Raw genomic sequence first — 14,711 nt, 5'->3', positions numbered from 1 at the left:
CCCCAGTTTTGTCTTGAAGGTTCCTGCCGAGGCAGCCCGATCTGTCTGCTACCCACCCACCAGCATCCAAGAGTTATGCAGATGTTTATGGCTGAAAAAAAAATCCCAGTTATGCATCCTTGTATTTTTAAATACTGACTGTAAGTGATTCAAGTATAATCCTTTGTAAAAAGCTTTTCTCTTTGACACATTGAAGGGAGTTGAGAGAGGAAAACCCGGCGTGGATTCCCCCTCTCTGGCCCCTCTCTCACCCCCCACCCTCGCCCCAATTCTGCTAGCGTTGGGGCCCCTGGAAATCCCTGGGAACCTGCACCCAGGCAGGGAAGGCGTCCGTGCTGGCCCAGGCTCGACCCAGCATCAGTTGGAGTTGGGTTTTAGTTCTCGGCGCTGGAAACTGTTTGGGAAGAAAGGCGCTCTCTCTAAGGTTCACTCTCTCACCTTTGCTCAAGGGAGCCAGGTCATGAGAATTCAGAATTTTAGACGCTTAGATTTGGCTGCAGCCGAATTTGGGTACATTCCACCCTGGAGAGGTCAGGGATCCCTGAGGGTTCTGCTCCCTAGCTGCGATTGGAAGGTGAACAGCCTCAGGGTGACGGCCTAACAGATATGAATTTGTGGGGGAAAGAGGGAAGAGAGTCCAGGGAGAAAGAGGAGGCCCCCAGACTCGTCCCCAGTCGCCCCTCCTCGCTGCTGATACTCGCCTGTCCCTTCCCACCCAGTAAATGCTCTAGGGAAGGCCGCGCGCCTATGACAGAGCTTTGTCTGTAAGGAGGCTTTTTCCCATTCCAGAGTTTAAAACGGAGAGGAGAGCGGTTGGGGGACGCTACAAACAAGAGAGACACAGTCGGGCTCAGGGTGAAGATAGACAGCGCAATGCCTTGGGCCGCAAGAGAAAAGCGAACTCCCAGACGGCAGATGTTTGCTTGGGGCGGTCACCCTGGCCCCCCGACGCCCGTCCGGCCTAGAGAGGACGGCAATTGAGCGCCAGGGAGGTCAAGGCGGTGTCCTGGGAGCCCAATATCGGCTTTGAAAAGTGCCGAGTGAGTCTGAACGTGAGCCTCAAGGCCTCGCCTCCAGGCAGCGAGGTCCTCGGGTTGGTGGAAGGGGCGCACGCCGCCCAGATGGCATTCACAGGCCTGGCATCCCAATAAGCTAGAACTTCGGCCAACACTAAAGGGTCAAAGGAGGAGCTGCAGGAAGAGGATAGCGGACTTAGAAAATTGGTAACTTAAAAAAAGAAAGAAAGAAAAGGAAAATTGGCTCTGGTGCGTGCCCGCTGCCCCCACCCCCGCCTGCCCCTCTGGAATCCAGTCCGGGCTTTGCGCCGCGCCCACAGGCCGACGCAGCCCGGCCTCTGGCGAGAGCCAATCAGAGGGCGCCTCTCAGCACGTGGAGGAGAGAGACTCCAGAGCTCAGCGCCCGCTGCTCACTACACTTGTTACCGCTTGTCCTGAGCGCGGAGAGGGCGAGCTCGGGCCGCGGGCAGGGCGGGAGCCGGCAGCCGGCAACCAAGGGAGGCAGAAAGGCACAAAGATCGCAATAATATCCGTTATAACCCGCTATCTAACCCCACCCCCAACACACACCCATCCATCCCACCCTCCGGGAGAGGCAGCCGGCGATCCGCTCTCTGCGCCCTGGGAAAAAGCCCCAGCCATGAGCAATCAGTACCAGGAGGAGGGCTGCTCCGAGAGGCCCGAGTGCAAAAGTAAATCTCCAACTTTGCTCTCCTCCTACTGCATCGACAGCATCCTGGGCCGGAGGAGCCCGTGCAAAATGCGGTTGCTGGGAGCCGCGCAGAGCTTGCCTGCTCCGCTGACCAGCCGCGCCGACCCGGAAAAGGCCGTGCAAGGTAAGGATGCTCCCGTCAGGCACTTACTAAGGGCACTGGGCCCTGATTTGGATGTTTGGTGTTCGGAGGCCAGTGGCCTGGAATTGTCAATTTGGAGAGGAAGGAAGGAGAGGGCATAACTCTGAGGCCTGCTGCCTCAAAGAGCGTTAAACATCTAGCCAGGGCTGTCTCTCCCTCCCTCCCTCCCTGCTTCCAGAAAAAGGCCCGTTTTCGCTTAGGGAGCCTTTAGCTTTTCGGTGTTGATCGTTAGGTTGTTTAAATGCCCCTTTTGGTGGCCTTGGGTGTGCTCTGAAGAGGGGCGACAGGTCAGAAACAGTAGATGGCCGGTGGACCCTTGTAGCAACAATTTGATGAAGACAAGAAGCCCAAAAGCTGGTGAATCGGGGTCTCCAGGCTGAGTGAGCCTTGGCCTTTCCTCTTTGGAAGATTTCTGTATATGCAGTGTTTTGGTTTTATTTTTTTAATTGTAGATAACTTGTGACCTTTTAAACCCAAGCTTTGCAGAAAACATCTTCCTGGGATTCTCCAAATGCTCCTTAATGTATTTAAAATGTATGAAATGTGTGACTTCTGGATGCTAATTTTTCTCTGCTATTTTATTTTTTAAAATAGACGAGCTGTTTAAAATATTTTATTTTTTTCTGAAATTAAAAATTCCAGAACAACTGTCCTTTTACCCCGAACCTGTTATCCTCAAGTTTCGCCTCGAGCTTCCTGCAGAGGTGTCGCAGGGAAAGGAAAGAACTGTTGGTTTCTTTTAAAATCCAAAAACCAGCGGTCCGGCCATAGCGCAATTTGGATGGCAGGAGCAGACGGTTGAGAAGGGGGCATTTAAATAAAATTGACTTTTTTCTTTTCTTTTTTTAGCCTGCAGTGGCACCTATGCCAGGCGCTTCCTCAAAAGGAAGGAGCAGCCTGCGCCTGCTGCACTCCCACTCCCTCTCTGCCCCAGACCTTTCCCAGAACATTTTTGCCAGGATGATTTTTCTTTGCCTTTTTGTGCAAGAAGCCCCCCCACCCTCTCCCGCTGTGGGCTGTTGGGGCGCGGCCTGCACTTGGGGCCACAGGGCCGCTTCCCCCCACCCCGCCCCGCAGCGGTCGCCTTCAGGGCTGCACCCCTCTTGCCAACCCTTGCCCTCATGGTGGAGCAGCGGGCAGAGGTCATGCGCAAAGTTTTCAGGATAGTGGTGATTTTCTTTTAAAGTTGTAGAATGTTTTCGGATTTTCCTCTGCCCCGACGTGGGAAGGGAAATAAAAATGAGAGAGTAGGAAAGGGGAAAGAGAAAGGAATAAAGAAGAAAGAAGGAGAGAGGGGAGAGAAAGCCTGCAAAAAGAGAAAGAAAGGGGGAGAGAAGGAGAAAGAGAGATGAGGAAAAGAAGGGAGGGGGAGAAAGAAAAAGAAAAAAGGGAAGGAGAGAAAAGGAACGGAGAGGGGGCAAGAGGAATAGATAAAGGAAGGAAGATAGGAAATAAAAGGGGGAGAGTGAGAGAGGGAAAGGAAAGAAGGGAGAGGAAAGGGGAAAAAGGAAGGAACCCAGAGAAAGGGAGAGGGAGAGAAAGAAAGAAAAAGAAAAAGCAAGAAAAGTGGAGAAAGAGGCCAAGGCGTCGAAGTCTGGTGGTGCGCGGTCCCCGCACGCCTGGGCCTAGGCACTGGGGGAGCAACTGCGGGCGGGCCCCGGCAGCAGCCCTGGCTGGGACTCCCCGGCCGGCCGGCTGGCTGGCTGGCTGATAGCTCTCCCTTGCCCGCAGGCTCCCCCAAGAGCAGCAGCGCCCCGTTCGAGGCCGAGCTGCACCTGCCGCCCAAGCTGCGGCGCCTGTACGGCCCGGGCGGGGGCCGCCTCCTTCAGGGTGCGGCAGCGGCGGCGGCGGCGGCGGCGGCGGCGGCGGCAGCGGCCGCCACGGCCACGGCGGGTCCACGCGGGGAGGCCCCTCCGCCGCCACCGCCAACCGCGCGGCCCGGGGAACGGCCGGACGGCGCAGGGGCCGCTGCGGCCGCCGCGGCCGCGGCCGCCGCGGCCTGGGACACGCTCAAGATCAGCCAGGCGCCGCAGGTGAGCATCAGCCGCAGCAAATCGTACCGCGAGAACGGGGCGCCCTTCGTGCCGCCGCCGCCCGCGCTGGACGAGCTGGGCGGCCCGGGGGGCGTCACGCACCCAGAGGAGCGCCTCGGCGTGGCCGGCGGCCCGGGCAGCGCCCCGGCTGCGGGTGGTGGCACCGGCACCGAGGACGACGAGGAGGAGCTGCTGGAGGACGAAGAAGATGAGGACGAGGAAGAGGAACTGCTGGAGGACGACGAGGAGGAGCTGCTGGAGGACGACGCCCGCGCGCTGCTCAAGGAGCCCCGGCGCTGTCCTGTGGCCGCCACTGGCGCCGTGGCCGCAGCAGCTGCCGCTGCAGTGGCCACAGAGGGCGGGGAGCTGTCACCCAAGGAGGAGCTGCTGCTGCACCCGGAAGACGCTGAGGGCAAGGACGGCGAGGACAGCGTGTGCCTCTCTGCGGGCAGCGACTCGGAGGAGGGGCTGCTGAAACGCAAACAGAGGCGCTACCGCACCACGTTCACCAGCTACCAGCTGGAGGAACTGGAGCGGGCCTTCCAGAAGACGCACTACCCGGACGTCTTCACCAGGTATGCGCGTAGGGTGGTCGCGGTCGCAGCGGCAGAGAGCGCACGCGGGCCCCAGGGAGGGACAGCGGGCTGGCAGGGGCCCCGGCCTCGGGGCGGACGCTTGGCTCCTGGACTCTGCGGAAGAGCGCCCTCCCAACACACCCACCCTTGCTCACCCAAACTACCCACTCCCCCGACCCCCACCCCGGTTCGGGCTTTAAGTTTAGGCTGGAATGGTTTATCTCCTTCCCAAGGTCGTTGCAGTTTAATGTTTTCAAATTACAAGTTTTAGTTAGAGAGAGGAAAAGAAACAGCCTCTCCAAAGAGCGCCCGAAAGCGCCACCTTGGAGACGCGCGCACAGCAGAGGGCACAGACACAAGGCCTCCGGAGCTGCGGTCCCGGCTAGGTCCCCGGCGAGGCTCAGGAAGCACTGTCCGCGCACAGAGCAAAGCAGGGGCTATTTTTGGTCGCTGTGCTGTGCGCTCGCCACCCCCGCCTGGTGCCCCAGGAGCCTGGTGGGTATCAGTTACGCAGTTCTCAGTGAAGCTGGAGCCCGTGCCAGCGGAGAAGGCCTTTAAAAAGATCCGAGTTCTGTCGTTTCAGGACTCCTGAAATAACCAAAGGAAATCAGAACTGGGCAGTGTTTGGTGTCTGAACACCTGAGGGGCCCCAGCCAGAATCTCCCCTTCTACTCTCTGTCCTCTCCCGACACACACATTAAACCCACCGTGCGTTTAATGTAAACGGGTTTACCGGGTGGACAATGATTGCTGGAAGCCTGGCAGGGAGTAGACAAAGCAGTTGGGGGAATTTTCTCTTTGGATCAGTGTCCAAGCCGGGTGTTCGACCTGGTCACGCTCCACCTCCCACTTGTTTTTCTGGGAAACATGTGCCTGTGTGATGACTGGACCCTCGGCCCCAGCTTATTCACCACCTGGGGTGCCGGCCCGGGTAGGGGTCCTTCTCTCCCACCCCAAGGCCAAGTTCTCAGCTCAGGCGAGGAGCCAGTCTTAGGGCAAACGTCCCCCAGTGAGGGGGAGAAAGGGATCGGTGACTGCCTAGCGCGGGGCTTGTCAAGCGCGGGCAGTTCCTTCGAAGGAGACGTGCGCAGCTTTTCAATGTGCATTTTAGAAGGGGAATGCTGCCCGCCCCTTTGAACCAGAGGAGAAATCGCTGCTTAGGGCTCGGGAGGCCGAGCTACTCCAAAATGTAGTTGGCCTGGCAATTGCCTAACTCTCTCCCAACCAGAAACAGAAAAGAGCGGACTTAATGCCAGGCAAAGGCACTTAAACCTGGTCATCCCTTGGGCTACACTTGGTCTTCCCCTGTGTCACCCAGTCCTTTCCTTATCTTTAAAAAAGGAAATAAGTTTAAAAACCTATGTGTGCTGTCAAATAGCGAATTGGCCGACCAGCGTTTTGCGTTTATCGTACGTGTGTATTTCCAAAGAAGAAACTGAGCTGGTGTCAGTTGGCATCCACGTCCGCCCTTTCTTAGCTTCTGGCGGGCTTAGGGGCGGGGGAGGACCGAAGTGCACGAGGAGGGGCAGCTCCTCTTCCCCGCCCCACCCCCACCTCTTTCCAACCCAGGGGTTTGAGCCCCTTGGCTCCGGCCCTGAGCCAGCCTGGAGTGCCGCTTTAGATTTGCTGATGCCCACTGTAGCTGGGGGCAACGGCAACGGAGGGCACTTATGGAGACGGTTTACCTCTGGTGCTGAAGTTTCAGGTGTGGACTGGGGGCCTACCGGCAGGGCAACCCCAGGTCCCAGGCTTCGGCGGCCCCCGCTCTTTCATATTAGCGAGCCGGAGGGCCAATTATTCTCGGCGCGGTCATATTTTCGGTAAACAGGTTGTAAGCCGTTTTACAGCATCTTAATGGTTTCCTATTTGCCTTAATTGTCGCAGTAATAACTGCAATGACGGGGTAGGGTTTCAGTTAAATTGACTTCCCCTGAGATGGGCAGGGTTTGTAGTGGGCATTGGAGTCAGGAGGTGTGCAGAATTTTGTTTAATCGAAAAATTACCCCACTGAACTCTTAACAAGCTTAACATACCTGCAGAGGGTAATGGGGAGTGTGACCCAAGGGGATGATAGAGGGAGGAAGGCGGAGGAGAGAGAGATGGAGGGAAAGGCATAGAGCTGGAAAGCGAAGAAGGAAGAAGGAGGGAAGAGAAATTTTTAAAAAGAAGGCAGAAGGAAACCAAGAGGACAGAAAAAATATTTTCTTAGTTAAGTGCTGAGTTCCTATCCCACTTAATATTAGGACAAAACATGGTATAAGCAGTGTGTGTGTGTGTATGTGTGTGTGTGTTGTCTAACTCTGGCTTAAGACAGTGAGAGAGAACCTGTGTACCCAGGTTTGTAGACTTAGAGACTCAAGAAGCCACCCTTGGTTGTCACACACGAATGTAGTATGATATAATAGATAATATCCTATATCTGGTAATGTGCTTCGTGTTTTTGCATTTTCAGTCAAATAGTTGGCACTCCAGGGGGTGATGGAATGGTAATGTCCATATGTTTGGGGGTGGGGGGCAGGCAGCCAGGGGAGACCCTGGTGGAGTAGGCCTGCCATAGAGGAGGGAATAGCTGAGAGGGCATTGCTGGGGCCTGCAGTGACCTCCTGTCTGTGTGTTGCTTTCTTATAGGGAGGAACTGGCCATGAGGCTGGACTTGACCGAGGCCCGAGTCCAGGTGAGCTGCACAACAGAGGGAAGAGGGAGGGAGGAGGGCTGGGGGCCAGCGGGAGAGAGAGAGATGGGTTTGTGGGGGGGGGGGGGTGCGGGGGGTGAGATCCCCTTCACAAAACCAAGAGAAGCAGGATCAGAAAAGTAGACCCAAGCACTCTCTCACACACAAAGATATTTAAAACTTAAGACATGGGAGGTGGAAGGGGGAGGTTTCTGGGTTTGGGAGCCCAAGGAAGGAGTCCAGGATCAGAACAAGGGCTTTAGAGTCCCTGAGACTGCAGTTTGGGACCCCCTAGTCCCAAAGCTCCTATAGGAAACAATCCACCGATCTACTTCTCCTGATTGAAATAATGGGATGGAGCATGGATTTGGTTGTTAGACAAATCCGCTCAGCTCCAAGCAGGTATTTGGCTGCGATTAAGTCTCCAATCGGGCTTCATAAAAGCCCACTTAGTGCTAGAACAAACAGGGCCATTTGAAGGCAAAATGCTGTTTGATTTCCCCTCCGCCCCGCACAAGGAGCTGGCTAATGCTATTTGATTTCCCATTTTTTATAGCAATGAACCCACATTGATCTAATAGGGAGCGAGTGCAATGCTATTAAAGGTGTTTGCAGCCCCATACCAGAGTGCATTTCCGAACCCAGGCCTCATAACCAAAGAGACGATCAACACTGAGCAGCCCCGATGGCCAACAGAAAACAGATGTCCCTGAGTTAGGAGCTGAGTGAATCACTTTACAGTCAAAATCAAGCGCTGATAAAGCACAATAAATTCCATATGGCTCATTTAATACACAACAGCTTCTTGCATTAGAGGGCTAATGATGAGGCCTGTCCCCTCCTTTCTGTTGACACATTTCTCCATTGTCAAACAGAGATGTGACAGCAACTCCGTATTTTCAGCTCAGGGGAACGAGTCGTGGGAAAGTTAAATAACTTTTAAAAAGAAAGAGAGCGCCCCCTCCCTTTCTCCTCTCCCCCTATTCACTGGAGAAGATGTAATTAAGTGAATATGAATTATTAGAGTCCTTTCGTTTACCTTTGGGGGGCCTCAGAGGTATTAATTCAATAATGAGGAATTGCAGGGGGACATCTTGATAATTGCAGTTGAGCCGGGAGAGACGATCTGTCTGTAAAAAGGTTTCCACGTTCTTTGAGGGCATTCTGAGTCCACTGCCCCCAGTTCCCCTTCTTCTTTCACTGCCATCAAGGAGTGGCGGATATTCTCGTCTAGACAGATTTGGCTACACAAAAGCTGCCCACCCAGTCCGGTCCCATCTACAGTCTTACTTTTTCAAGCCTCTGGGTTTCCACACTGAAGTGTTTCTGAAATTCACAAATAGATTATTTTGAAGGCTGTGGAATGGTGTGAATGGGCCCCCTTTTGGCAGACTTGGAAGTAATTGACGGATTTGGATTCTTGATTTTTCTTGCCCTGGTGGGCTGTCTAGAAGTCAAACCAAGCTTAGATGCTAGTGCTGGTAACAACAAGCCCCAGTGTGTAGATCTGAAAAATATGGATGTGTTTCACGTTTTAAAATATATTCCTCTGGGATAATTTACATTATATTTTAATATAACTCTGTATAGCCCTGGAGTTCATTCTTAATTTTCAGACTTGTGTGCAGTTATAAACCCAGCCCTAAAAATATTAATGCCTTCAGGGGAGAAGGAGCATATCTTCCCAGCTGTGGGTGTGATGAGCAGGTCACATAAAAATAATTTCATGCTCCTGGGGTTTATTTTTAGATGATGGTAGCTGCCATGTTTCAGGTAAAGGTCTCCATTAAAACCGCTTTCTATTAGCAATTAGGAAAATACCTCAGGCTGAAAACCTCCCTCCAAGCCTAAAACTATCTTATTTAAATAACCGATTTAAAACACATCTCCAAAAGGAAATAAAAGACTTGTTAGCTCTGAAGATGTGAAAAGTCTACACCTATCATGCCCTCTGATTTCTATGGGCCCAGGTATTGCTGCCTGCTTCATCCATGTAGTCAGTGCCTTCCTGCATAGAACTGGGTCCTGCAGGGATCCCCTGCCAAGAGCAGGTTGTGTATCCCTGTTTCATTTCATAGAGGATTGACCCCCTGAAATGTATGCTTGCTAATTAACTCGAGCCTTTCTTCCCTCCCTCTCATCCCTCTCTGAACCCCAGAACCCAGCATAGTGCTCTTTGGTGTTCAATAAATGTTTCTGGAAAGAATAAATGAACTATCTTTCCACTTTCCTCTTCCATACAGAGCAAGAATTTTGCCAGCTCTTGCGTAAATCTGAAATAGGTGAAAATAGCTGATATGCAGTAAAACAAGCACGTCCCTCATCTCTTGGTGGCTGCCCATTCCCTAGAGTCACCATTGAATGCATGCTTTCACTTGCCTTATTTTACCCAGTCCTCATAACAGCCTTATGAGTGAAGTTTTATTATCCCCATTTTACAGATTCGAAAACTGAGGTTCAGAGAGGTTTAAGTGACCTGCCTAAAGATCCTAGCAAGCGTCACCACAGACGTTTAAACTTTGGTTTCCCCAACTCTAAACACACTGAATCACTTTCCTTAAACTTGGAAAACTGGCCCAGGTGGAATGCCGGCAGAAAGGGTTTGCTTGTCCTGTTTCCTGCTGACTTGAAGTTGCGGCTCCTATTCACTGCTCATTTGGCCCCAGACGCGTCCGAAAACAACCTGAGGCCAAAGAGGGGCAGGTGGGCGCGGGCCGCGGTGGAAAGGAAGGGGGCCCCGCAGCGCGCCAAGGGAAGGGACGGGTACGGGCCCGGTGCGCCCGCCGGGCCGAGCCGCGCCGACCCTGGGCTCTCTCTGCCTTGCAGGTCTGGTTCCAGAACCGTCGGGCCAAGTGGCGCAAGCGGGAGAAGGCAGGCGCGCAGACCCACCCCCCGGGGCTGCCCTTCCCGGGGCCGCTCTCTGCCACCCACCCGCTCAGCCCCTACCTGGACGCCAGCCCCTTCCCTCCGCACCACCCGGCGCTCGACTCCGCTTGGACTGCCGCTGCCGCCGCCGCCGCCGCCGCCTTCCCGAGCCTACCTCCGCCTCCGGGCTCGGCCAGCCTGCCGCCCAGCGGGGCGCCGCTGGGCCTGAGCACTTTCCTCGGAGCGGCAGTGTTCCGACACCCGGCTTTCATCAGCCCGGCATTCGGCAGGTAACGCGCAGCCTCGGAAGTCTGTCTGTCTGTCTGTCTCTCGTACACACAGAGGCTGGGGGCAGGGAGGAGGCAGGAGTCAAACAGGGTTACACACATCTTTTTCTTTGACCCAACCTCAGAGACTGTAGCCAAAGAAAATACTCTCTAATTGCGCCTCAAAAAAAAAAAAATGTGGGTCTTGAAGGTATTGACTTGGAACTTAATGGGAAAGGGGAAGGCAGTGGCAGTAACGACAACCGTGACAACCGAGAATGAAAGCTGTCAAAGTACCATTTGAAGGCTGCAACAAGTCCCACCATAGGTGGTAAGCGAGCAAATATGTACAGGTGTAGTGTACAGAGCAGGGACGACTTTTTAAGTTTTGCAAAAGTTCTTCCTTATGCCCCCCAACCTGGCAGCCTGAGGAACACAGCCCTGATCCCCATGGGAGCCCTGGAGCCACCAGGCCCTCTGGGTGCACAGAATTCTTTCTTCTGCCCCAGATTCCATCTTCCTTGTCACTCAAGTGACCCGCTGCCAACGACACCCCCATATGTGCAAGCCCCGATCTACACAGCAGTACAAGACAACGAAATAAAAGAAACAGTTCATCTTATAACTCCCTTTCTTTAATGAACATCGAATGAGGAAATAAAAAGTCTGTATAATCACACAGACAAGGAAACAAAGGAGGGATGTATTGTGTTAGCGCAGTGAAAATAAAACTGGATGCAGCTTCAATGATCACTCTTTGGGAGAACAAAGAAATAATAGATTCATCCAACTGCGCAGCTGCTTAACAAAAAATCATCTTACAGAAAATTAAGACTCGGAGTAAATTTAGTTTCTTATAACAAACCAATAAAATAAACAGCGAGCACACTGAAGCAGAGTTAGTGACTCAGTTTACCTAATGGAACCAGGGCATGTTACGCCACCTCCGGGTCACACTTTATCATTTCTTTCTGAGAAAAATTTTAAAGTTCTGTCTCTCCCCTCCCTCCACTTTTTCCCTCTGACAAGTGACTTGTAAACCCAGGCGAACCGTGGCTGGAGGACCGAGTTGCGAGATTCGGAGAGGCTGGAAGAGGGTCTGGGCTGGGGTGGTGCGAGGAGTGAGCAGTGGGCTTGGGAGAAGGAGGCGGCGCTCGGTGAGCCCAGGTGGGCTCATTTCTAACCCTGGAAATCCGGAATTGGCCCCGCGGGCCTGGAGCCAGACCCCTCAGGGAGGCGGTCGGGAAAGCTCGCGGGCGCTCCAAGGCGGTGGGCGTGGGGGTGGTGTCCGGTGGCCCCGGGCCGCTCCGGCCACAGCTAATGTCCCGGTGCTGTGTGCATGGGGTGGAAGCGTCACGTGGAGTAATTCGGTCGCCGCTTGGAGGCGGTGGCGCTGGCGTGGGTCCCAGGCTTGGGCATCGCCTTGCGCCGCGCGCCAGGGTCGTGGGTCGGGGGCTCCCTGAGGCCAGAGGCTACAGGGGCGCGGGGAAGACAGCTGGGGTCGCCGCGCCAGGATGTGGGGCTGCTGGCAGGTGACAACCGCCCGTGGAGCGGAAATCAACAGGCGGTCGCCCTTCACTCTCACCCGCAGGCGCTGGCCAGACGCGGGTAGCTGAGTCCCGCGCGGAAGGGCGGCCGCGGCGGCGCGGGTGGCCCGGGAGGCCGGCGAGCTAGGCCTGTTTCTTCAGGGCGCAGAAAGTCCCGGGCCAAGGAGCCGGAGGGAGATCTCAGAGCCTGCGGCGTGCGTCCGGGCAGCTGGAATCCCACCTTCTCCGTCTTTTTTTCCTCCCCCCTCCCACCCTCCACCTTCCCTTCTTTTGCTGTCCTCTCCTTTTCTCCTTCCGCATTCCCTCCTGGGAGATAGTGTCATTGCAGCCCCTGGCCTTGGAATAAACCGTCCGTTTAAGCGAAACCACCGAATCCACGCCACTGGGCCGTGGGGCTTGGGGTCTCCACGCCGGCCTGTGGACCCCGGCCCGGCCCCTCGGGGAATATCTGGACTCGGTCTTTTCCCCCCAGTCGGTTCCCTGCCCCGGGAAAGCCCTCTCTGCGGGGTCCAGCTTCCGCCCGCGCCCTCTGCCCACTTCCCCGCCGCGACCCATCCGGGTCCCGTGGGTACCGCGCCCCTCAGCTGCCCCGGCGACAAGCGGCGGGAGACGCTGCCCGAGGCGCCGCGCACAGCTCCCGAGGCCATGACCGCGCTGTTTGCTCTCCCTGCAGGCTCTTTTCCACAATGGCCCCCCTGACCAGCGCGTCGACCGCGGCCGCGCTCCTGAGACAGCCCACACCCGCCGTGGAGGGCGCAGTGGCATCGGGCGCCCTGGCCGACCCGGCCACGGCGGCCGCAGACAGACGCGCCTCTAGCATAGCCGCGCTGAGGCTCAAGGCCAAGGAGCACGCGGCGCAGCTCACGCAGCTCAACATCCTGCCGGGCACCAGCACGGGCAAGGAGGTGTGCTAAAGGCTGCCCTCCACACCCGCGCCCCGCGCGCGCCCCGAAAGGTCACCTCACTCAGCACCACTCAAGACCAAATGGAAACAGAGGACCAGCACACTCCCGAGACGGCACTGAGAGAGCGCAGCCGCCTTCACAGCAGTCTGGATGCGGGCATGGCAGCCCTCGGCGCTCCGGGACGTGGCACCTCCTCGGCTGGCTGTCCACCCGCCCCTGCCCCTGCCCCTGCCCCTGCCCCTGCTACTGCCAACCTCGCTCCAACTCCAACATCCACTCTCTCTTGTTCTTACTTTCCTGAAAATGTCGGGGAGGTTTTCTCCCCCAGACGCCTGATATTGAAGTAAAAAATTTAAAAAGCCCAACCTCTTCCTCCTGACACCCCACTTAGCCTTTCTTTTCTTTCTTTCTTTCTTTCTTTCTTTTTTTTTTAAATAGCATTTTGGCGCTCGAAGTTGATCTCCCCAGCGAGGGCCCCAGCGTGAAGCCAGGGCCCGGGAAGCAAATGCGAGCCTGTAAGATAGCTAACAGTGCACTTAAAGGAAAGGGGCGTCTTGTTCTTGTTCTCTTCTTTATCATACACCAACCAAGGTTTTTATATCAAACCAAAGGGAAATACTCTGCTAGAATATGGACTGTTGAAGTCACCAAACTGTGATTATTGATTCTGTACATACCATTGTTATTAAAAAAAAAAAAAGAACAGAGCTTTGTATATTTGAAATGTTATAACGCAATTGCACTCAGCGTGGTATGGTAAAAGTTTGTCCTCCCGTAGATTCTTACTGTGTTGTAGATACGGTAGGGTTCCTAGACAAATATTTATGTACTCAAGCCCTTTATTTAACTTATTAACTGTAGAGGCTTCCGAAACCTTCAAGATAAAGGCAATGGTACAGTACTTTTGTGTAATGTGTAATTGTTACCACTTTTCCTTGCTATCTAGTGGAGAAGTGTCACGCTCAAAATAAAAAAATTATATGTTTAACAAAACGAAGTGTGAATGCTCCATACAGGCGCTGAGGGGACAGTAGAAGCCCCCACCCCCACCCCCCGGGAGTCAAGGGTGGGCTCCAGCGTCCAGGCATCTCCTGGGATTATCTGCACACGCGTTTTCCTGGCAGAGGCCCCTGGTTTGAATCCGATCCTCAAAGGGAACCGGATTTCCTACGAAGGTTAAGGACGCCGCCGCGGTACTTTCCACGCGCACCTCGGCTCTCCCGGGTCGTGTCACAGCGGGAGCTGGGGGTCCCGGGCCACGGAGGTGGGGTGGGTTCCAGGATGGGTGGGTGGATGGTGGGCGTTGTTGACGGTGGAGTCAGAAATTTGAAGCAAGCGGGAGTCTTGGCTCGGAAGGCGAAGGGAGCTGTTGGAAAGTGCCACGTAGCCAGGAAGTGAAGTGCGCAGTCCGAGATGACAGGTAATGGCGAGAGCGAGAAGCCCAGGCGCTCCCTTCCGAGGGGGCGGGCTCCACGGCATGTTCGCAGGGAGGAGGGAGTGTGTGTGTGTATTGTGTTGTGTGTGCGTGTGTGTGAGAGAGAGAGAGAGAGGGAGAGAGAGAGAGAAACATGCGGGAGCAGTAGTGATGGAAAGGCAGCGAGGGGTATCCAAATGGCAGATCTTAACTCGACAAATGTCATTACATCACTTATCCAGGCATTGGTAAATGTATACATTTAAAAAAATCTAAACAACTCAGATTTCGTGAGGAGACCCAAACAGATTTGCAATCCTTAACCACCTCGGCGCACCCCTCCCTCCTCGCGGCGGGGACCGCAGCTTCTCCCTCCCCCGGGCCCTGCCTGCGCCCCTCCGGGTGACCGCTTGGTGGAAGCCCGCCTGCGGGGGCTGGGTCTCGCCGACGCTCCCAGGGTGATGGGAAAGGGAAGAGAAGCTTAATTAGTTTCAATTTGCTGTAATTAGCGCGCCGGACCTTTGGGGAGAGGGGCAGGCGGGAGGGGTGCGGGGGTGCCGCGGCG

The 14,711-nt window shown here is 55.0% G+C and overlaps 1 protein-coding gene across 2 annotated transcripts; it reads left to right on the top strand.

The window, feature by feature from the left end:
* The first annotated feature begins 1,428 nt into the window (after positions 1–1,428).
* On the top strand, positions 1,429–13,725 carry ARX (aristaless related homeobox). Of its 2 annotated transcripts, none has more exons than XM_031005767.2 (5): positions 1,429–1,852; positions 3,602–4,478; positions 7,107–7,152; positions 9,976–10,304; positions 12,501–13,725. In XM_031005767.2, the coding sequence occupies exons 1-5, from the start codon at positions 1,657–1,659 to the stop codon at positions 12,739–12,741; spliced, it is 1,689 nt and encodes a 562-aa protein (XP_030861627.1). In that variant the 5' UTR covers positions 1,429–1,656; the 3' UTR covers positions 12,742–13,725. The 2 variants fall into 2 exon arrangements, with proteins under 2 accessions (XP_030861627.1, XP_055232388.1); XM_055376413.1 differs by lacking the exon at positions 12,501–13,725 and adding an exon at positions 10,790–12,492 and having other exon boundaries at positions 1,449–1,852.
* The last annotated feature ends 986 nt before the right edge of the window (positions 13,726–14,711 follow it).

Source organism: Gorilla gorilla, chromosome X (genome assembly GCF_029281585.2).
Source record: "Gorilla gorilla gorilla isolate KB3781 chromosome X, NHGRI_mGorGor1-v2.1_pri, whole genome shotgun sequence".
NCBI lineage: Eukaryota > Metazoa > Chordata > Mammalia > Primates > Hominidae > Gorilla > Gorilla gorilla.
Note: the sequence above shows the minus strand (reverse complement) of the source record. Positions and strands in the feature narration are given on the sequence as shown.